Below are 23,854 nucleotides of genomic sequence, written 5' to 3'. Positions count from 1 at the left end.
TTGTAGGATCTTCATGCTTTCAATACCTCTCTCTTCTTGGCAAATTTGGTTAATACAGGCTAACGTTAAAAAGAGGCACCTCAAGGAGATTAGATAACGGTGGTATTATGGAGGTCTTGTGCAAGTTGTGTTATCATAAATTCCCTTTGATCGTGTTGCATTGCTTCTGTCTGGTTTGTTTGCCTTTTGTCGAACAAACCTGGTAAAAAAGCTGTTTTTACAATGACTTCTTGTTCTAGACTTCTCCAGCTAAACCTCAAGTGGGGAACAAATAATGATCAATACAGTCAATAGTGCATGGCTGTGCTTATTGCCAAATATCCTAAATTCTCTTTGTAAGCATATCTCACATCCTGTCTGTGCAGATATTCTTGCATTCATTGGGCTTTTTTAAAAAACAAACAAAATAACCCAACAAAACCCCCCGTTAGTGCTGTATGGAGTTACGATCAACTTTAATAAGGTGGCTTTGCTGACTGGAGGAATTTTGTATTGCCTGGATGGAAGTAATATCTAAATGTGTCAAGCAGTGTGTTAGTCAAAGTGAATAGCTTACTATATTGTTATATTTGCAATCCTTTTTTTTAATATTATACGTTGGGGGGGGTAAAACCACAGCTAATTTTGGAACATATTACGTGTACTTTGATACTTATGATTTTTGGTAATTTCTGAGAAATTGGCAGTGGCTTTGTTTTTTCCTGTCACTGCTGAATTGATACATTTTAACAGCCTGGTCTTTTTGGTTCACTGACCTTTTCTTTAATGTTATCTAGTAGAGGGGATGATGGTTTATACCTTAAAGAAAACAAAGAACTCATTTTGTATTTTAAAGTATGAAAGAGTTTAAAATAGGGAGTGGAGAGTAGGAAGCTTTCAAAAAGAGAGGCTTTAGTTCTTGTTCCTTCATGTCATTCTTGTTTTCAGAAGAGGCCCAAACTTCATGGTAATTCCTATAGTGGTATTGTGCTTGTGCCCATGACTTAGTAGGCTTGAAACCTGTAGTTAATTCTGCTGGGTGGATTTTGCTATTTGAACTGAGGTGTTTACAGCAAAAAACTATTGCCCTGAAGCATGAGGGAGTGGGTCAGATGAATTGGTACATTCCTCTGCAGGTGCAGAGTCTCCGTTTCTGCACTGTTTTTGAATTATCGGTTTTATTCAGATGAAACTTGCAAACATTTCTGTGCAGCTTCCCTCGGCTTCAGCAATATTGATGTGGTCAAAGGTTTTGTTTTGAAAAACAACCTTGCAACGACTGAACTCCTGTGAAACATGAGGTACCTGTAACTCTACTTCTTTGGTGTCTGTCCCTTGACTTGCTTTCTTGGGTCACTTTCTCAAATAGCTGTTCAAAATTGTAAATATCCTGGAGACCCAGGCAGGGGAAAGTCGGCTTCCCGTGCTGGTGAGCTCAGCATGAAGCTTCACTCAGACTTCATGGCCGTTTGCCCGTTCCTGGTCACTGGTTCATTCCCTTATGTTACAGGGCAGCGCCTGAGCTGTTTGTGGAAAGGCTGTTACCTCTACAGAAGGGAAAAAACAAGATATGCCTTCAATAGCGGTCCCTTGTTTGGCTTCCTGTTTGTTTTCTTAGGTACTCCCCGTACATAAGAGTTAAGTTGTGGTCTTTTGTATGTTTAGTTCATTGTTCTTTGTGCAGTGATTTGTGGTCAGCATTTTGTTGTGCATTCTCATGCTACTCATTTGGTGTTTTGTCAGATTTTTTCCTGGTAAGACTTCAGAGAGAGAATTTTGACTTGGAATTATGATTAAATTATTCAAATTCCAACCCTGTCTAAACTGTTCTTATTAATGCGTCATTGGATGAAAGAGAGAGAAATAAATGGCGGAGGTGAAAAGCCTTACACTTTGTAATGCTCTTTATCCTTTTTACTGGATTAGGCTGGTTTTGCCTCCATCTCCATTGATGGAAGGAGCACCAAACTCTCTGTTCATGCCTTACCTTGCACAACTTTAGGTTTCCTTCTTGTTGGAAGGAAAGAGGCCCTTGAACGTGGCTCTCCGGAGTTGCTACTGCTGTTGATTAAGATCTTGAGCCAAGTGGCAAAACTGCTAGTGGTTTAACACAGGGCTTTAGATAAGCTTTTATGTATGATGTTCTGCTTGTCTTTCAGCTGAAAACAGGTTGCACTGCCTTCACCTGAGTGTTGTGTTGTCTCCTGCTTGAATCCAAGAGTTCAACTCAGCAAGTAGCACACCCTTGGAATAGTCTTTGTAGGAAGAAGGAGCATTGTTTGCTCAAATTAGTTACTATTTAGGAGTTTCCTGGGTGTGTGTGTTTTCACCCACATCCCCTGGCCCTCTATATTAATGTCTCAAGGCTTTGAATTCAACATGCTGCAGGTTATCAACATCATTAGCTTGTTGTACTATCAGAGATAGGACAAAAAATTCTGGAGAAGTTTTGTTAAATGAGGATGTGATTCTGCACAAAAATATGCCATCTTGTGCTTCTCATTTCGGGGGGAACTTTTAATTCCCTGCTCTCTATATAATCAATTTGTACATTTCCACAGCCATGCAGTAGTTTGCCTGTGATGTTTCCTTGCCAGCAAAACTCTACATGACTTAAAACCAGTAATTTGCAAATTGCTTTCCCAGACTGATTGTCTTATGAAAACCTTCCAGAGGTATTTTTAACAATAGGTCAGTTAGCTCTGTTGCATTATTTAACGTACAGATGACTTATCAAAACCATTTCCTGAGTAGCTTGTTTGCATAGCGTGTTACCCACCTGTCCCAGCTGCAGGTATGATGCTCTGTGTGGTGTCTGGGTCAATGAGCTCCTTCCAAACCCTCTGTGCACCTCTAGGATGATGTGTCCGTTGAGACCACACCTGGAGTATTGTGTCCAGTTGTGGCCCCTCAGTTCCAGCAGCACAGGGAACTGCTGGAGAGAGTCCAGCGCAGCCACCAAGATGCTGCAGGGAGTGGAGCATCTCCCGTGTGAGGAAAGGCTGAGGGAGCTGGGGCTCTGGAGCTGGACAAGAGGAGACTGAGGGGGGACTCATCCCTGGGGATCAATATGGAAAGGGGGAGTGTCAGGAGGATGGAGCCAGGCTCTTCTGGGTGACAACCAGTGACAGGACAAGGGGCAATGGGTACAAACTGGAACACAGGAGGTTCTGCTTAAATCTGAGAAGAAACTTGTTTGGGGTGAGGGTGGCAGAGCCTGGCCCAGGCTGCCCAGGGAGGTTGTGGAGTCTCCTTCTGTGCAGACATTCCAACCCGCCTGGACACCTTCCTGTGTAACCTCATCTGGGTGTTCCTGCTCCATGGGGGGATTGCACTGGATGAGCTTTCCAGGTCCCTTCCAACCCCTGACATTCTGGGATTCTGTGTGACCATCAGGACTCCTTGTTCCAGTAATTGCCAGTGTCAGAGCTGAATCATCTGAAAGGAAAAATCGACCTGCTTGTGTGCAAAATACAACCTTTCAGGTTTAATTGCTTTTGACGGCTGAGGCTTAAAATGTCCAAGTTCTTGTTGAAATGTTGGAGGTGTTGGCTCAGGGTTCTTTGTGTAAAACGAGGAGCAGGGATGGTAGCCTGCGTGCTGAGTGCCTCTGCCCTTGCTGCAGCAGGATTGCTGCCAGAGCTGCTCAACACCCCTCTGCAGGCTACGGATAATATAATACAACTCCTAAGTTGTCCCATAAGGTTCCTTTTGATAATTTTATAGATGCTTGGCTGTGTCATGAGCTTAAGCTAATGAGATATTTAGAGCTTCTGTGACTTTGTGATGAGATTTTTGGTATGTTGTTCAGCAGGATTAGTCACTAGATAGACATGAAAAAGTGTGCTGCCTCTTCTGGGTTTTGCAGTGTAGGTTTCTTTTCTCTCTTTCTAATTTTTGTCTCTTGGGAATAAAGGCTCAAACCTCTACTTGAGCTAATACTATAATGTTTTTGTGTGGAGTGTTTTCCACAGGATTTTTCTCCTTGTTTCCTTTTATGTTTCTATAATTTCAAGACCTCTTTCCACTCCACAACACTGTGTAGTTGGTGTTGGTATTTCTGTTCAACAGTAGTGTTTAAATTTGACACTAGAACAGCATAAGCACAGTAATAAATCTAAAAAATCAACTCTCTGAATCTGATATATAAAATGAAAAATCTGTTCAAAATACACACTTTATAGCATAATTTAGCTGCCTTCTTAGTATTTTCTGGGGTTGTATTTTAGAAACCTAATTTGTTCTAAACGTATTTAGCTACCTCGGGTCTCTCTGTCCTTTCACTGATGTATACAACTCAAAGGTTTGAAAATGGGTGTAACATCTGCCCTTTTTGGTACTGCTGTAGCTATTGGTGCTCAGAGCCGTGGAAGATGTATAATAAACCCAGCACGTGTCTTATATCAGTTCAGTTTACTAATGTGCCTAGTTATACATCTTTCTGCAGCCTGAATTACCTTCTTATGATCTATATATCTACTAGAGCAAATATTCTTCATGGGTAGGATCTTAAATTCTCAGGCAATACTGACTTGTACTGCTACGACTGATTTGATGTGTTGCTAAATTGCGAAGATGCTGGTTTTTGGTACAGTTTGCAAGTTGAGAAAGTTGTCATATGTTTTCCAGATTCTTGGGCTTTTTATTTAAAGCAGCATTTTCAAAATCAAACAATAGTGGCCGTTAACTCCCATTAATCCTTCTGTGACGTTGGCCCCAAAAGAAAAATAGTATCTTTAGAAGATGCTGTGTTTTTAATAGATTGGAACATGTCAGAATAAAGTGCAAAGAATTCCACAAATTTATTTTTGAGTGCATATCTTGTTAATGGAAGAAAAAAATCTCTTGCTTGCTGCATGACTAAAACCACTTGTCTGTTAACAGAGGCGTATTTTATAAAGTATTTTGTAGGGGAAAGGGAAACACAGAGTAAGCAGAAACTACAGATGCTTTATGTAAGGGTTTCCCCACAGAAGCTGAAGAAAATCTCATTCATGTTTAATAAGTTACGCATCAAAACCCTATACAGAAAATTGAGAATATATGCCCAAATGTTTGCTTTCTATATTTTGCATTAGGCCTTGTAACTATCTAAATAACTCCTTAATTGTCATTTGCAATTTGACAAAAGAAAATATTCAAAGCATAACCGTTTGCCGTTGAAACAGAACACTCTTCACATCCAAACTGCTGAGCTGTAGGAACAGAATGTGAGGTAAAGCTTATTCAGTAATCGGGTGTTTGTTAAACCCAAAAGACTTTGGCTGACTCATAAATTGGCAGCCGTGTGCATAGTTAATGACATGCCCGAGTACATTTTTTCCAGCGCTTATTGGATTAAGTTAACCTGACAAATCAAACAGCCTTAGAGGATAAAACTACCAGAAATAACATTCTGCATCTTTTTAAACAGAGCAGAGTGAGTTTAGCTTATCACATAAAGCTCTTTCGGAAGAAAGCCTGGTTTAGTTCCGCTGGAAATGTGACACTGTGTTAACCTGGTGGTTTTGGTTTCTCAGCTGCTGATGTGCAGTGCTGCAGAAGAACAAGCTATGCCAGCACATTTGGAGAAGACAGCAATCAAACAAGTGTTCGTCTTTTCAGCTGATACGGTCCTGAGGAGAAGCACAGTTAAAAGCGTGGAAGGTGCTGGGTAGAACAGCTACTAGCTGAAGTAGAGCAGGATTTTCTCTGTTAACCTAAAATATGTGAAGAACAGCGTGACCTGCCCTTAGGAGGCTGTTGGCCTCTTTTTTGTTTGATGGTTTTATTGCTTCTTTTTTGGTCTGAGCTGTAAAATAAATCCAGAGTGAGCGAGCGCTTTGCTTTCTCTGTTTTATTGGATCGGAGCAGTTGTAATGCTCATTTACCCGTGCAGAAAAGCAGCAGGAGATGCTTGTGGGCTCTTTCATAAAAGATAACATTGCACATTCACATATTTGTATTCACATTTCTCAGCGTTATTTTGTCAATAGCAAATTACCTTTTGGATCTTTTTTATTTGCGTGTGTAAAGCTTGGTATGAAAAAGTTTCTGTATGAGACACGACTAAAGAGACTGAATTCTCTCCTGAAAAAGATGGGTCTGGCCAGGGATATTATTAAGATATGTGAATTGGGGACAGCTTTTGGATTAATTATTTCTGTGCTTATCCTTACCTGGATATGGGTAAGTAGACACGGTAATAGGTTAGAGGGACATTTTGATTCCAGTACAATATTTTAAATATCCCAGTTCTCCATATGTTTTATTTTAGCCAAACTTTGCTTTCCCAGGTAGGACACTTAACAACTGAGAGTCATGTATTATGTTTCTGTATTTTTTTTTTTTTAGAAATTAATGGGATAATTACTAAAATAGCTGATGATTTATATTGGTTTTGTTAGGGAAAGGAGTATTTTATGAATTTCTTGAAAATGAGGTGTCTGTGTGAGAACGAGTAACTGGAGCAGAAAGACGATGCATCTTGCAGGAGTGTCACAAGTTATTGCTAGAAGAGAGAGTGGGAAGCAGCTGAAGCGTGTGCAGGCATCCCTTGAAATCTTAAAACCATCATCATGATCATTTTATGCTCAAATCCTGGCTTTTGCACTGAGGAAGGTGAAATATTATCAGTGTGAGGACAGCTGTTGGGAGCAGTGTAAATGATGGAGTGTGGCTGTAGCTGGTTTGCTGGTGACCAAGAGGGTTTTGCATCAATTTGAGCGGTTCACAGGGTGAAGTGGTGCCGGGCTGGTACTTGCAAAGAAGGTGATGGTGGAAAAAAATACCAGTTGTGTGCACAGAAGAACTCCCTTGCTGGAGCTTAGGACCCGTGAAGCCTGTTGATGTTGAATTTACAGAGTTGTGCTCGCTAAAGGCCACAGGAGCAGTTTGTCAGAGCCTGGTGACACAGATGGACTTGAGTACTGGACTTCATGTCTGCAGACGACAGCGAAACTTCTCCGTCAGGTTCTGGGACATTCATAGAATCACAGAACAGTTTGGGTTGAAGAAACCTTAAAATCTCCCCTCGTGCCACCCCTGCCATGACAGGGACATCTTCACCAGCTCAGGTTGCTCAGAGCCCCGTCCAGCCTGGCCTGGAATGTCTCCAGGGATGGGGCATTTACCACCTCATTCATCCCCCAGAATTTAGTCTCAAAGCATATCCCTTCTAGAAAGATATTCAATACCTCCACTATTTCAAAGGCTTGGAAGTTTTCTTCTTCTAGCACACTTAATTCTAAGAAATTATATTGTGGACAACTTCAGTAGTTTGAAACTTAAACTGAAGAACCTCATAGTCTTGTGAACAAGACCAAAAAGAGCTGGTGCTTTCAGAAATTCTGTCTCTGCTTTTTTATTGAGAGGTGATCACTTCGCACGCTTTTCCAGAAAGTGCAGAGACGCGGGTCCTTAAGTTCATCATCACAGAGCTTAGTTTCTTACCTGTGAATTCTATTTATGGTGCTTTGAATGACTTCAGCAGAATAATGTATTAAATATGCTTTTGTAGCAATGCATTCATAGTAAATATGCATGTTAAGATTACTTCGATGGAAGTCTAATGTTAAAGTAAGGTACATATTATTATATACAGGGAATTTGTTGTATCTGTGGGCAGATTCTGTTAATGACGACACTTCTTGTTTCTATTCCTGCCTCTCTGGTGCTATTGAGTAATCGAGATCTCTATACCCTCTACCTGAGGGTGTTCTGCTCCAAGTGACATGCAAGAATTAAAAACCATTTACCTTTTATATGTACACAATACTGTGTTTCATTTTGTTTCCTCACACAGAAGTTGTAAGTGAGGTGCTAAATAGCAAAGATGTTAAAATACAGGGTGCTTTTCTTTGTTGGGATTTTTTGACTTTAAAATTGCAAATGTGAGGTATGTAAGTAAAGTACTTGACTTGCTTTTCAGTCTGGCTCCTGTACCGTTTGACATGTCTTGAGAGAAATTTTCTACTTACAAAATAATTAATAGTTAAGAAGCTACTTTACACAAGATCAGTTGTAAATAATCCAATACTATAAGTTGATTAAATCTGCCTGTACATAAGGCTAATCCTCTGTGTATATGCAGAACAATGCTAGGTGTATTAGAACTGTCAAAAATATAGGCTTTGGGAGAACTTATTTAACATTACAATAAAAAGGAAGACACTGTGTCAAAGGCATTTGACACAGTCTCCCACAGCATCCTTACAGCTAAACTGAGGGAGTGTGGTCTGGATGAGGTGGACTGCGAACTGGCTGAAGGGAAGAAGCCAGAGAGTCGTGGTCAGTGGGGCAGAGTCCGGTTGGAGGCCTGTATCCAGTGCAGTGCCTCAGGGGGCAGTGCTGGGATGAGTACTATTCAATATATTCATCAGTGATTTGGACGAGGGAACAGAGTGACTGTCAGCAAGTTTGCTGATGACACCAAGCTGGGAGGAGTGGTGACACTGGAAGCTGTGCTGCCATCAGAGACCTGGACAGGCTGGAGAGCTGGGCGGGCAAAAATTTAATGAAACATAACAAGGGCAAGTGTAGAGTCTTGAATCTGGGCAGGAACAACCCCAGGTTCCAGTATAAGTTGGGAAGTGACCTGTTGGAGAGCAGCATAGGGGAAAGGGACCTGGGGGTCCTGGGGACAGCAGGATGACCATGAGCCAGCACTGGGCCCTTGTGGCCAGGAAGGCCAATGGTGCCTGGGGTGGGTTAGAAGGGGGTGGTCAGTAGGTCAGAGAGGTTCTCCTGCCCCTCTGCTCTGCCCTGGGGAGACCACACCTGGAATATTGTGTGCAGTTGTGGCCCCTCAGTTCCAGCAGGACAGGGAACTGCTGGAGAGAGTCCAGCGCAGCCACCAAGATGCTGGAGGGAGTGGAGCATCTCCCGTGTGAGGAAAGGCTGAGGGAGCTGGGGCTCTGGAGCTGGAGGAGACTGAGGGGGGACTCATTCCTGGAGATCAACATGGAAAGGGGGAGTGTCAGGAGGATGGAGCCAGGCTCTTCTGGGTGACAACCAGTGACAGGACAAGGGGCAATGGGTGCAAACTGGAACACAGGAGGTTCCCCTTAAATTTGAGAAGAAACTTGTTGGGGGTGAGGGTGGCAGAGCCTGGCCCAGGCTGCCCAGGGAGGTTGTGGAGTCTCCTTCTGTGCAGACATTCCAACCCGCCTGGACACCTTCCTGTGTAACCTCATCTGGGTGTTCCTGCTCCATGGGGGGATTGCACTGGATGAGCTTTCCAGGTCCCTTCCAACCCCTCACATTCTGGGATTCTGTCATTCTGTGAAAAAGGAAAGCTTGCATGTGGCCATACTTCCTAAATGACTGAAAATTTCTAAATCTTCCAATTAAATTATTTATCCCTGAAATCCATGAGGAGACCATGTGCTGTTCATTCAGTGTCTCAGAGCTGCTGCGAGAAGATCAGAGACAACTGTGGCCTGCAGTGCAATACAGGTGGAATATCTAGAGCTGGGGGGGTTTAATGAAAAATACAACAGTCAGACTTGAGAAAGTAGATCTTTGGATAACTTTTCTATTGCTTACTGTTATGTGTACCTTAGTAAATGCTACTTTGGCTGTAAGCTTTGAGTTAATGAGCATTTTTTACTCTCCTTTCAATCCTTGCAAAGGCTCTATGTGTCGCCACGAAAATCTACGACAGATCAGAAAACAGACTCGCCTTTAAAATGGTGCCGACAGGTGTTGGACAATCCCAGTCCTGAAACAGAAGCAGCCTGCCGAACTCTTATCACCAGACTCGACCAAGGTATGTACACTATAATAATTGCTGCTTCATGTGTCTTTTATTACCACTTGGGTACTTTATGTTGCTGAGAAACAGTAAAGCAAAGGAGACATGAAGTTTGTGGTTGCTGAAGTGGAGAATATCTGCAGAGATAACAAATGTTTGTGTAAATGTCTTTGTCATTATGTAAAAACCTCCCTGCTTTTGGTTTACATTGGTAATGCCTCAACTGCTGAAGATAAGAGATCATTCTGTAAATGTTAAGAAAACTGCTGATTATAAGTAATAGACGAAACAAACCGAACTACAATGTTTTGACTCTTTTTTAAGACATAAATACAGTCATTTCAAATGAATTGCCAAATTGACTACCTTATTTTGGGTTTTTTTTAATATGTTCAGAGCCTAAAAGCTAAAATACATTTAATGTTTTCAGACTCTATTTTGATGTGTAAACATTTTAAGGTAAAAATATGTAGAGGAAAAAATGTGCTTGTGGGGAGAGAATCATATGAAACTATTATGGCAGCTTTTTGCTCTGTAAGAACTCTTAGTGTTGCTGATTGTTTCTTATTCGTACCAATCTTACCATTAGTATTATTACCTCAGCAAAATAGTTTTCTGATACTAAACACTTACAATACCAAAACATTAAAACCTGTAACTTGAGGAAATGCTGTCACTTTTGGAAACCTAGTTTTTCTTCCACCTTTATCATTCCCTCAAAGCATTTCATGGTGACGTTCAGCTGTGTTATTGAACCACTGAGAGAAAACCCCATAATTAATCTGCCTGAAACAAAAATGCTCCAGAGGGTTCTGTTCACTAGTCGCATAGTCAATATTCTGGGGCCGTAGGGTTGTTTTTTCTTCTCTCTTTTCAGAGCGCAGAAGGACCAATCCCATATTAGCTTTTCACTGACCAAGAGCCGTTAGAATAGGTGCAGAGTTGACTTCTTTACAAAACCAGGAGGTTACTCTATTTCGCCATACCTGTAGTACATCATCTGAGCCCATCTGGTTGATCTCCTGCCTTTGTGTTTTCAAATGTACTCTGGGTTTGTATGTAAAATATGTGAGTTCCAGGCTAAACTTCTCATAACCAAGACACTGAGGGGTTTGAAGTGAGTAAATAATAATTTTCTATATTTTATAGCTTTCTACACCACATAACTTTACGTTGCAGCTGGAGGATGATTAGTTTTATTAACATTATTTTCTTCTAATAACTTGTAATTGAAAAGCATGGCCGAGCAGGACACGTTGCAACCTCAGCTGTCTGGTTTGACTGATGGACACGTAGACACAAAAGTTGGGGTCAGCAGGGTTGGAAAAAGGGAAGTTTCTGAGAGAATTAATGTTTTGAAGTTCAGTGATGGTCTCAACTGCTAAAATATAACCCCCAGTTTGATACAAAAGTTGTTGTCTGGCTGGTTTTGTCTTCCATGTGAATGCAATAATTTCGATTTCAGTTTGACCAGTAGTTTGACCTCAGTGATTTTTAAATTTACATACAATGTAGATGTATACAATATAATGTATACAATGTAAATTACAATGTCTTGCACTACTTGTAATCAGGCTTATTTTGAATTTAGCCTTGAAATTCCTGATTCGAGAGAACTGAATGAGTTTGAGAACAAACTTCATTTATTTTTATAAACCATCTGCACTTAAAAATTTGAATGAAGATTCATTTGATTAACTCTTTGCTTTGTGTCTGGAATGTATCAGGCTTTATTTGTACTCTGTCGCTCCTTTTTAATGAAAAATAGTCCGGATTTATATTTGTGGGAGAAACAAAAAGTAAAACTCTTCATATAATGAATCTTCATTATTTTCTTAGCTCCTTTCCCTGCAACGTTTAGGGTTTGGTGGGCAATTCTGCAGCCCCCTGAATATCTACAGACCATAGACCAAGTCATTTCCTTAGCATAGTAGTTGCTTATTTTCAGTAAATCACTAAGCATGGATGCAATAAGTTTTGCTGCCTGGCTTATTTTGGATCATTTCACCAACTCATATGTGAGTCTGTGTGCAGAATAAGTATTTCAGAATGTTGGTTTTCATATTAATTTGCTCTCATTTTATGAGTATTCAAAATAACGTGTAAACATGAAGTTCAATGGAGTTGTTTCAAATGAAGACGGGGTGTTGACGTGACAGATATTTAGGACAACAGTCATCGTTGAAGATGTCGAGGGTTTATGATTGCGGGGTGACAATAAAACCCTGGCAGATGTATTGTTAACCTCCTCTTCCCCCTTCCCCCTTTTTAGCACCTCCCTCTCCCCCCTTCCCACTCAGCACAGGCGATCGGGAGGGAAAGAAGGACAGAGAGAAGAGAGTTGGAAAAAATTAAAAATGTTTTACTAATGCTACTGATAAAATAGAGAAAATAATACAAAATATACAAAACCAATCTTGAAAGTCCCAGCAACTGCAGAGCCGGCACCCGAGGTCCTGGACTGGACTCTACAGCCAACCGGAGCTGGATTCAGTCTGTCACTGGCCTCAGTTCGCAGGGACGACTCGCAAGGTCCTCTTCTAATGTCGCCATAAGGAAAAGGGAAAAAGGGACCAGATCCTCGTGATCTCCCACTTTTATATGAAGTATCACGTGAATGGGATGTTATACTCCGTTGGTCAGTTTCTTGGTCACCTGTTTCTCGTTGCCCCTCTCACGAGAAGTCCATCCATGCTTATCAATAACCTCACATTCCATTGCTCTGTTTACCAAAACATCTATCTGGTTCTCCAGGAAAATGCAGCTGATATGAAGCTTCAGCTGACAGGCAAATTCACTAAAAGAGAAACTTGTTTATAACAAAACCAGGACAGAAGACAAGCACCGAAACCTTTCAGAAATGTATGGCTTCTTTAAAGCCAAGTTTGTCCGTAGTTATTCTTGGAATTCTTCAGAAGTGACAAAACAAGTTAAAGGGGAGAGTGCGCAAGGGAACGGGCGCTGCTTTGCTTCCTACGTCTTGTAATTGCCACCATCAATGTCTGATTTGAAGTACATCTGTCACAATAGTTAATCTTGTTTGATCTGTTCCTTTATCTTATGCTCTTCGCTTTTAAAAATAATTTAATAACCTTTATGGCTTTTTCTTTGTATTTTTTTCCTTCTAGCCAGTAGATGGAAAAACCTGTATTGCAGTCCATTGGCATCACCCAGCGCACATAACTTGAATACAGAGCCAGGCTCCTGTAGCAATGCACTAAACTCTCCCGGGCATCTCAAATCGACTAACAAAGCACTACTAACCTGTGGCAGCTCAGGTATGGCATGTGTAGAGCAGCACAAACCCGTGGTGTTTAAAATGCAAGGAGTAGTACTAATTGACACAAGGAAAAGTTGCCAAGAGACGTGAATCTCCCGATGGGGTTTTCTCCTTTTAATTTGCTCACTTACTGCCCCAGGTCTCATTTGTTACGTGGGAGAAAACATCCTTGCATTCTAAATGTCTTGTAGTTATTTCATGGGTTTGCTTTTATAACTTTCTATGTAAGTTGCACTAATTTTAAGTGACTTAAAATAGAAAACGCCTGTTGGGGCAAAGGAAATATTGCTCTTGAATCGTGTTATCATATGTAGGCGTTAACTTCATAAAGTTACTTGGATTCAGTTTTCTGGCTTGAGAGTTTGTGAAGTTTCTTTTGAAAGTATTAACACAGGCAACAGAAAGGAGCCTCGTGCTTCGAGGGAAAAGGCACATTCTCCACGAGAAGCCTTTAAACTGGCCGAGTGGGCAGCGAAACGCAAAGTAACAAAAGCTTTCCATCAGACTTAATTGTGTTTGGAGTAAGATTTCCTACCTTGGAGGCAACTTATAGAAGATTCTTATTAGAAGCTTGTATTTGTGGGTACAATAATGAGGCTTCTCCTAAATGGCTCAGCCTCAAGGCTGCCTTTGCATTCAACTGCTGCCTGAGGAGCCCGTGTAGGCTCTTCCAGGAGCTTTGTTTATCCTTGATGCATTTCATGCTCACTCTCCTGGGACAAATGTTTGGCCTCTTGGCTTTATTATCAACAGTTCCTTGATTTTTTATTTTTTTTTTTGGTGGAAATTGCTATATCCTAATCTGCATGTTTGAAAACATAAAGCACGTTTAACCATTTCTGCCCTGAAACTTGATATCAAATGAACCTTTGTTTTTTTTAAGATCAAAAAGGGTTGCATGTGGATGTTGTCAAAGCTGCAGGTAGCTTTTGAGATCTACTGCTTTCCTGCTATACGTAGAAATTAACACTTATCTCTGTTTTGCAACCAAAAGGATGCATGTAGGACTGATTATTTTTGCAACAGGGAAAAATCCCTAAATCCATTTATTGGTTTTAATATGAGGTTGGTTGGCAGTCTAAGCACCTTTTTGCACAGAAACTGTTACCAATGTGTAAAACCAAAGTCTCTGTGCAACTTATAGGCTTCTTCATTTGCTCTGCAAATCTGAAGTTGTCAAGGGTACCAGATAAAAAGCCAAGTGTAGAACAGGCTTTGTCCGGGTAAAATGATGAGAGTTCTCTTCAGCTGGTTGGTGGCTTTTCCCTTGGGACTTGTGTACGTGCTAAGAGGAGTTTAAATTGACTCAAATCTAGAATGTTTTTCTTTCCCTTCTTGACTGTTTCTAAGTAAACCTGCAATTTGAGGTGCAGCAGCCAAACTAAACGCACACAATGGAATTGGGAACTTGGCTTTTTAAAAAGCTGCGTTCAAGATACAGCTGCGTTAAAATACAGCTTTTAGTACTAAAGAAGGTGCTGGTTACAGCAGGAAACCTGTGCTCCTTGCTCTCTTGTGGTTTCAACTGCTTATAATATCTGTTCCTGTTACTGGATTATATTACGCAGCTGCTCGGTCTTGATACTGGAGTGTCTTGACTTGGGGTGTGAATCTGTGTAACACACGTGCACAGACGCGCCCTTTGCGCTAGAGTCGCCCTTCTTGCTCTGTTATGCGAGCATCTTGAAACCGGAATAACTTGCTGCCTTTTCAAATGGAGAATTTGAGGCTCGCTGGTACGAAACAGTGGTTTGGGTGTCGTCAGGCACTGCTCTTCAGAACGGGTTGAGGAAATAACGTTGGGTACCTGCTGCTTTTTCCTACCTGAAGGGAATTAACTGTTGTTTGCAAGGGTTGCGCAGCAATGTTTTAGAGATGTGTGGCTGAGAACAGACAATGTTGTGTTTCTAGCATCGTTGTTGAGAATTATCTGGTAGGTGCACGGCCTTTAAGACTTCTTAGAACACAGCCATCAAAACTGCGCGAGCTGAGGTAAAGTCAATGGTAAATGACATCCTATAGATACTTTGGGAGGCTGACTCGCATTCTTGATTTGTCGGCTGGTGTGCTACAGCCTACTTGTTGCTTTTCATTTAAGTGATGATCTTGATTCCCTGCTTGAGTAGGATTTGTATTTCTTAAGTCCACTCTAGTTGAAAGTGACGTTAATTGTTCTGAGGCTCTTGCATATCTGATCTTCTGTCAGATCATGGCTTTTAATATTCTTTTCTTTTGGTGGGTCTAAATCTATATAGTACTAATCACAAGCTTGTCTTTACGGTATGATGTACCCTCTCCTAAAATAGCTCTGTGAGTTACGTGGTGTTACGTGTCTAAAAAATATATGTGTGTGTATATATATATAGATATAGATATACATGAAGCCATATGGTAGTTATAAAATTTCCGTGCACTGGGCTACTCCCACATCTGAAGGACAAGTCCCTGTGTAACCCCCCAGTTCCACGGCTCGTTCTCCCTAGTTCAGTGGCAAGTAGTGGTGCTCTTGTGCCATGGAAAGTACTGACTCGCCTAAGAAAAAGTGCTAACAGGTAAAAGTTTGCACTTAATCATGATTATGATGATACTTTTATTATTATTCTTCAATACTCTTCTCTAATGCCTGATGTATGGGATGATCCCTCCAGTTTGTTTTTCATGACCTTCTTCCCCTTAAGAGAGTTTGGTTTATGATGAGAGGAAAAAACTGGATAAACCCCAGGAGTAAGGAGGAGGAAATCTAGTATAAACTCTACTTTGCATAAGCAGATTGCATGATGGATTTTTGAGGTACTGCACTCTGAAAGCCATTTGGGTCCTTTTATTCCTATGACTGCTCACCAATGCCCTAGCAAGCACTTTGTATATTAATACATAATAATAATTTTGCTGCTTAATATCTAGATCGGTAGTTGCCCCCTTCTCCAAATAGGCAGGAATAATACTGATCTTTTATAGGATGTTTCTATGTTCAAAATTACCAAACATCCCTTTGCCACCTTTTGGACAGAAGTCCACAATTTTTTCCCCACACACTCTGCCTCCTGAAGATCACAGGTGAAAATGCTGAGCATTGCGTTCTCAAGTAATTTCTAACTTCTTAATTATTTTTGTAGCACCCCTACCTCAGCTTCACAACTGCACTGATTTTATTAGCGGAATACTCTTTCTTGTTTTGTGCGGGGATACCAATGCTTTTTCTGTCTGTCTGTCCTTCCCTGCCGCAGGTTATCTGAGCATGCATTCTGCACTGAGCTCTCAGTCGTCGGTGGACAGTGAGCTGAGCACCTCGGACGACTCCATCTCCATGGGATATAAACTGCAGGACCTGACGGACGTCCAGGTTATGGCGCGTCTTCAGGAAGAAAGTACGTGAGAGCAATCTCCCTTGTGTTGCGGTCTTAGAATTGTAGAGGAATGTAGGTGGATTCCAACTGTTTTTCTCTCCCCAATTACAAAATTATTTAGTAGATCACTTGAAATGTTTGTAATTTGCAGGGGCTTCCTTTAAACATCTACAGACCCAAACTGCCACTTAAACTTAGCAGTTGTGTAACATTACACTTAAAGTATTCTCCAAAAGCCCACTTTGTTAAATACTTAAGTGCCCTTTAATTACAGAATCCCAGAATGTCAGGGGTTGGAAGGGACCTGGAAAGCTCATCCAGTGCAATCCCCCCATGGAGCAGGAACACCCAGATGAGGTTACACAGGAAGGTGTCCAGGCGGGTTGGAATGTCTGCACAGAAGGAGACTCCACAACCCCCCTGGGCAGCCTGGGCCAGGCTCTGACACCCTCACCGGGAACAAGTTTCTTCTCATATTTAAGTGGAACCTCCTGTATTCCAGTTTGCACCCATTGCCCCTTGTCCTGTCACTGGTTGTCACCCAGAAGAGCCTGGCTCCATCCTCCTGACACTCCCCCTTTCCATATTGATCCCCATGAATGAGTCCCCCCTCAGTGTCCTCTTGTCCAGCTCCAGAGCCCCAGCTCCCTCAGCCTTTCCTCACACGGGAGATGCTCCACTCCCTTCAGCATCTTGGTGGCTGCGCTGGACTCTCTCCAGCAGTTCCCTGTCCTGCTGGAACTGAGGGGCCACAACTGGACACAAGATTCCAGGTGTGGTCTCCCCAGGGCAGAGCAGAGGGGCAGGAGAACCTCTCTGACCTACTGACCACCCCCTTCTAATCCACCCCAGGTACCATTGGCCTTCCTGGCCACAAGGGCCCAGTGCTGGCTCATGGTCACCCTGCTGTCCCCAGGACCCCCAGGTCCCTTTCCGCTATGCTGCTATCCAACAGGTCACTTCCCAACTTATACTGGAACCTGGGGTTGTTCCTGCCCACATTCAAGACTCTACACTTGCCCTTGTTATGTTTCATTAAATTTTTCCCCGCCCAGCTCTCCAGCCTGTCCAGGTCTCTGATGGCAGCACAGCTTCCAGTGTCACCACTGCTCCCAGCTTGGTGTCATCAGCAAACTTGCTGACAGTCACTCTGTTCCCTCGTCCAAATCACTGATGAATATATTGAATAGTACTCATCCCAGCACTGACCCCTGAGGCACTGCACTGGATACAGGCCTCCAACCGGACTCTGCCCCACTGACCACGACTCTCTGGCTTCTTCCCTTCAGCCAGTTCGCAGTCCACCTCATCCAGACCACACTCCCTCAGTTTAGCTGTAAGGATGCTGTGGGAGACTGTGTCAAATGCCTTTGACACAGTGTCTTCCTTTTTATTGTAATGTTAAATAAGTTCTCCCAAAGCCTATATTTTTGACAGTTCTAATACACCTAGCATTGTTCTGCATAAACACAGAGGATTAGCCTTATGTACAGGCAGATTTAATCAACTTATAGTATTGGATTATTTACAACTGATCTTGTGTAAAGTAGCTTCTTAACTATTAATTATTTTGTAAGTAGAAAATTTCTCTCAAGACATGTCAAACAGTACAGGAGCCAGACTGAAAAGCAAGTCAAGTACTTTACTTACATACCTCACATTTGCAATTTTAAAGTCAAAAAATCCCAACAAAGAAAAGCACCCTGTATTTTAACATCTTTGCTATTTAGCACCTCACTTACAACTTCTGTGTGAGGAAACAAAATGAAACACAGTATTGTGTACATATAAAAGGTAAATGGTTTTTAATTCTTGCATGTCACTTGGAGCAAAACACCCTCAGGTAGAGGGTATAGAGATCTCGATTACTCAATAGCACCAGAGAGGCAGGAATAGAAACAAGAAGTGTCGTCATTAACAGAACCTGCCCACAGATACAACAAATTCCCTGTATATAATATGTACCTTACTTTAACATTAGACTTCCATCGAAGTAATCTTAACATGCATATTTACTATGAATGCATTGCTACAAAAACATATTTAACACATTATTCTGCTGAAGTCATTCAAAGCACCATAAATAGAATTCACAGGTAAGAAACTAAGCTCTGCGATGATGAACTTAAGGACCCGCGTCTCTGCAATTTCTGGAAAAGCGTGCGAAGTGATCACCTCTCAATAAAAAAGCAGAGACAGAATTTCTGAAAGCACCAGCTCTTTTTGGTCTTGTTCACAAGACTATGAGGTTCTTCAGTTTAAGTTTCAAACTACTGAAGTTGTCCACAATATAATTTCTTAGAATTAAGTGTGCTAGAAGAAGAAAACTTCCAAGCCTTTGAAATAGTGGAGGTATTGAATATCTTTCTAGAAGGGATATGCTTTGAGACTAAATTCTGGGGGATGAATGAGGTGGTAAATGCCCCATCCCTGGAGACATCCCAGGCCAGGCTGGACGGGGCTCTGAGCAACCTGAGCTGGTGAAGATGTCCCTGTCATGGCAGGGGTGGCACGAGGGGAGATTTTAAGGTTTCTTCAACCCAAACTGTTCTGTGATTCTATGAATGTCCCAGAACCTGACGGAGAAGTTTCGCTGTCGTCTGCAGACATGAAGTCCAGTACTCAAGTCCATCTGTGTCACCAGGCTCTGACAAACTGCTCCTGTGGCCTTTAGCGAGCACAACTCTGTAAATTCAACATCAACAGGCTTCACGGGTCCTAAGCTCCAGCAAGGGAGTTCTTCTGTGCACACAACTGGTATTTTTTTCCACCATCACCTTCTTTGCAAGTACCAGCCCGGCACCACTTCACCCTGTGAACTGCTCAAATTGATGCAAAACCCTCTTGGTCACCAGCAAACCAGCTACAGCCACACTCCATCATTTACACTGCTCCCAACAGCTGTCCTCACACTGATAATATTTCACCTTCCTCAGTGCAAAATCCAGGATTTGAGCATAAAATGATCATGACGATGGTTTTAAGATTTCAAGGGATGCCTCCACACGCTTCAGCTGCTTCCCACTCTCTCTTCTAGCAATAACTTGTGACACTCCTGCAAGATGCATCGTCTTTCTGCTCCAGTTACTCGTTCTCACACAGACACCTCATTTTCAAGAAATTCATAAAATACTCCTTTCCCTAACAAAACCAATATAAATCATCAGCTATTTTAGTAATTATCCCACTAATTTCTAAAAAAAAAAAAATACATAGAAACATAATACATGACACTCCCCCTTTCCATATTGATCCCCATGAATGAGTCCCCCCTCAGTCTCCTCTTGTCCAGCTCCAGAGCCCCAGCTCCCTCAGCCTTTCCTCACACGGGAGATGCTCCACTCCCTTCAGCATCTTGGTGGCTGCGCTGGACTCTCCAGCAGTTCCCTGTCCTGCTGGAACTGAGGGGCCACAACTGGACACAATATTCCAGGTGTGGTCTCCCCAGGGCAGAGCAGAGGGGCAGGAGAACCTCTCTGACCTACTGACCACCCCCTTCTAATCCACCCCAGGTACCATTGGCCTTCCTGGCCACAAGGGCCCAGTGCTGGCTCATGGTCATCCTGCTGTCCCCAGGACCCCCAGGTCCCTTTCCCCTACACTGCTCTCCAACAGGTTGTTCCCCAACTTATACTGGAACCTGGGGTTGTTCCTGCCTCGACTTTACACTTGCCACTCTAAAATACTTCAGGCCCAGATTGTCTCTGAAGTACAGATGAAGTTTCATAATAGCAGCAGTTTAAACAGCAGCAGCTCCTAGTTGCCCCATCTGGTTGCTGCCCCTCACCGGAGCAAACATGAGCACCTGGGTGATCGCACCGTGCATTGGTTTGGGGAACCGAACCAGCTGAAAAAATAACCCAGCAACATTTTTTGCTTGTAAATTTTTTGCTTTTCTGAGTAGAAATCTGAAATCAGATTAGAAGCTGTCGTAGGGGGCTCCACTTGACAAATTCTTTATTTTGCAGAAAGTGCAAGTAGTATTCCACTGCTGTGTTGAGTAAAACCAGGAGCACTAAAACAGAAAGAGCTGAAGTGACAATATCAGTTTTGCTCTGGTAAAGTGCTCAGAGACAGCTCTGCAAATTTAACTTAAGCATGAAACACGTTTGTGTCCCAGTGTGTGGGGATTTCAGGGCCCTGATCCAGTTCCCATTAAACCCTCAGTAAACTTTCTATTGACTGCAGTGTGATTTGGATGGGGGCCTAATTGAAGATCCAGGTGAGAAAATGTGGTTGGCTCTGTTGGTCTGTGCAAATGAATCATTAATTTGATTTACAGGAAATAGAGAATGAAGCTCTCTGTTTTTCTTTTGGAGAACATTTGCTTACTGTGCCTTTATAAATCAAAAAAATAGTACGATCTATAAATTGGAATGAGACACCAAAGAGAGCAAAAGATGTTAGTATCTTCTTCTCACTTTATTACACCTGAGCGCAGCTGAGGAAACGTTGTAATAAAGTTAATAAAGCAAATAAGGGCATTTTTTTATATAAACTTGAATATTTCCTTATGCTTTATGACCACTTAAAAAAACTAAACTCCCTTCACCTGGTTTGGTAAATCAGTTCTTGGCAAGAAGTTGCTTGTATTTGGTTATGCAGGAAGATTTAAAGGCATCATTTGGGGGAGAACCCGTGAATAAACCAACCAGATATGCTGTAGGTGTCAATTAAAAGCAGGTGTTTTTTCACTTGGAAGCAGAAGTTCAAATCTTTGTTTTAACATGTGAAATGCTGGTGAGTGCATAATTAATGGAACTAAAACACTCATACTGTCAATTAGACTCCTGTACCTAGCTGACAAAACACAGCCTGCATGGCAATATATAGTCCACAAACACAGCTGCTTGTGGATGTGAGATAAGGAGTAATTCAGGTCAACTTGAATATTAACTCTTTCTCTAATTAAACAGTACTTATATGGGTGACACTGCTCCAGTTTAGAGATTCTGTAAAGCTGCGAGTGTCTTCAGTAGAGTTATTAACTTGACTCTCCTTCCAAGGTGAAATGAACCACTGGTTAAATCATTGCTCGTCAATTAGTGTTGCAACTGGGTAAGGAATTTCTATCTTAAAGCACGGTGAGTTTGAGCCACGTTCCCTCCCCTCCAGGCCTCCGGCAGGACTGCGCCTCCAGCTCCGCTTCGGTCTCGCGTCGCAGCTCCAGCGCCTCCCTGCACTCCCTGCGAAGAGGCACCTACAGCGACCAGGAGTTCGACACGTACAGCCTCGAGGACGAGGACGATTACGATTGTTCCCTATCGTACCGCAGCGCTCACAGATATTCGCCGTCTCCGCTCAGTTCCCCCCGGTGCCAGTCGCCTTCTTCCAGTGCAGATTACGGCAGGTCCTCGACTTCCCGGATCCGTCCCCCGCGGAGGTCGGTGCAAAGTCCGATGCAAGACCGGCTCAAGTATGCGAGCAGCGAAGGTAAGCTAGTTGTGTGCTTTTTGAGATGAGTCTGTGAAAATAATTTCGACATATACATTTCAAAAAGGCTGTTGTTTATTGGAATTAGTGACACACTTGTCTGCTTTTAAGTGTATATGTTTATCGAGGCATAGTATAAACCGTTATGCATCTCTGGAAGCAGCAAAAAAGATAATTTGCTCTTGATTTCAGAGGAGATGCGCCACAGCATGCCCAACCTGGCCAGGACGAGCCTTCGAACGCTGGAGTCTGTCCGGAGCAGTCGGAGCCTGGAGTCAGATCTGCAGGTGCCGAGCAGTCGAATTCCAAGAACTCAGCAGCGGTCGGCAGGTCAGCGCTGTGTCTCTGTACACACAGTTGGTTTCCTTTGGCCTGTTTAACCGGTACCCTGAAGTGTTCTTAAAATACTGTTAATGCATTAGTCTTCCTTCTGTCATTCCATTTCTAGGTCTGGCTCCCAGTAAGCTCAGGTATTCCTCCACTGCAGGGCAGTCTCCCCTCACAGTGCGACAACCGATGAAAGCAGCGGCGTGCACAAACTCTCTCTTAACACCCAGGCAGCCAGTAAAAGCCTGTGGTTACACAAGTGCTGTCAGCGGAGTTCGAAAACCACAGGCGGCTTTGCTTAGTCCGGGCTCTTCCAGCAGCAGTTGCACTACCAGGAGCAGTAACATGGTCACCGTGGCAAAAAATTCGCCCCTTAAAGCGCGCACGTCTGTCGGAGGAACCTCGGTGCCCAAGAGCAAGGCAACACCACCATCCAAGAGGTAAGTGTGAGACTTCGGCCTCACAGACTGCAGATTAGGAGCTTTTTTATGAAGTGACGTTCATCTCAGATTGTCAAGTGCGACGTGGGCGTAGAGTTGGGTCAGAGCTACTGATTGAGATGTGGGGTTGTGGTTGCGGAGCCCTTAAAGAAAGGGCAGGACTTAACTGGAAGACTCATGGGTCCCCAGTCAAGAAGGAAGGTGTTGCAGTTGATTTCAGTACTGCTAAAATTAAATTATGTGAACGTACGTGTGAGCTGACAGGCTGGGACTCATCAGCTTCTGGGTGAGATGCCCCGTTTTACCATATAATCTGTGACTGAACCATTCAATGGTTCAGTATTCCATCTGTTTAAAAAAGTGCTTTTTTTTTTTTAAACAAAGCTAATTATCCAGGAAGATGAAGAGCCATAGGCTCAAACTTATTTCTCTAAAAAAACAAACATTATGGCACATATTTATTTGGTGCATACATCTATTTTTGGGAAGGGGAAAGACTCTACTACTAATATAATAATCTTCTCAGGTGATCTACTTTGGTGCCTCTGTAACTTCGCTGCTGGTAAAATAAGTCTGGTGTGGTTTTTAATTCCTTAGTCCTTAGGTAGGACTCTAGGTGGGTATTGTCCAAGGCATAATGGCTTTTAGAAGTGATTGAAAAGTAGGACAAAATAAGGCTTGTCTTAATCACGATTCTGTATCATTGTAGTGTTTTCATACAACAAAGTGAAAGCAGGGCCTATATAATTTCAAAAACTTAGCATTTTGGTTCTTTTTGCACAAGGCTGAACGGATTTAGGGGCCACGTGTTAATCCAGAAAGATGCAATGGGTCTTTGGACTTCTTTTTTTCGACATTTATTTCTAGCTTTTAGCTTTTATTATTAGCTTCCTAAACATTTAGGCAGTGGATAGCTGAAGGTTGTGGATAGTCTAAAGCAACAGCTGTTTAGTTAAAACATATTCAGTGTCTTTAAAAAGTAAGGCCTCTAAAATGCTTCTAACAACGACGTGCTTTGTGACAGCTTTATGCCATTTTAGCAAAGTGTGTTCTTATCCCATTGTCCTATGGCATCTCCTGTGCTTTTGTGTTTGGTAAATCCACTACCAAATTGTCAAAAGAGATTTTTTTTTAATAGCTATTTGTAGTACAATTGTAGCATAAACTTTTATGACAGAGGGAAGTCAAGCTGAATCAGTATCAGACTAATAAGCCATAAGCACTTGTTGATTTTTAATGTCACACACAACCCCAGAATGTCAGGGATTGGAAGGGACCTCAAAAGCTCATCCAGTCCAATCGCCCCCTTTGTAAC

The 23,854-nt window shown here is 42.3% G+C and overlaps 1 protein-coding gene across 4 annotated transcripts in view; it reads left to right on the top strand.

Annotated features, from left to right (window-relative positions):
- LOC309444099 (SLAIN motif-containing protein-like) overlaps positions 1-23,854 on the top strand; it is a 30,350-nt gene that overhangs the window by 4,982 nt on the left and 1,514 nt on the right. For 3 of the 4 annotated variants that reach the window (XM_082061655.1, XM_082061653.1, XM_082061654.1), the window contains 6 exons: positions 9,591-9,727; positions 12,841-12,990; positions 16,220-16,360; positions 21,455-21,772; positions 21,965-22,102; positions 22,221-22,539. In XM_082061655.1, coding sequence (XP_081917781.1) covers positions 9,591-9,727; positions 12,841-12,990; positions 16,220-16,360; positions 21,455-21,772; positions 21,965-22,102; positions 22,221-22,539 — 1,203 coding nt within the window. The remainder of the gene's footprint in view (positions 1-9,590; positions 9,728-12,840; positions 12,991-16,219; positions 16,361-21,454; positions 21,773-21,964; positions 22,103-22,220; positions 22,540-23,854) is intronic. The other variant, XM_082061656.1, reaches the window with a different exon arrangement.

This window comes from Streptopelia decaocto (assembly GCF_964273445.1).
Source record: "Streptopelia decaocto genome assembly, chromosome: 10".
NCBI classification, from domain to species: Eukaryota; Metazoa; Chordata; class Aves; order Columbiformes; family Columbidae; genus Streptopelia; species Streptopelia decaocto.
Note: the sequence above shows the minus strand (reverse complement) of the source record. Positions and strands in the feature narration are given on the sequence as shown.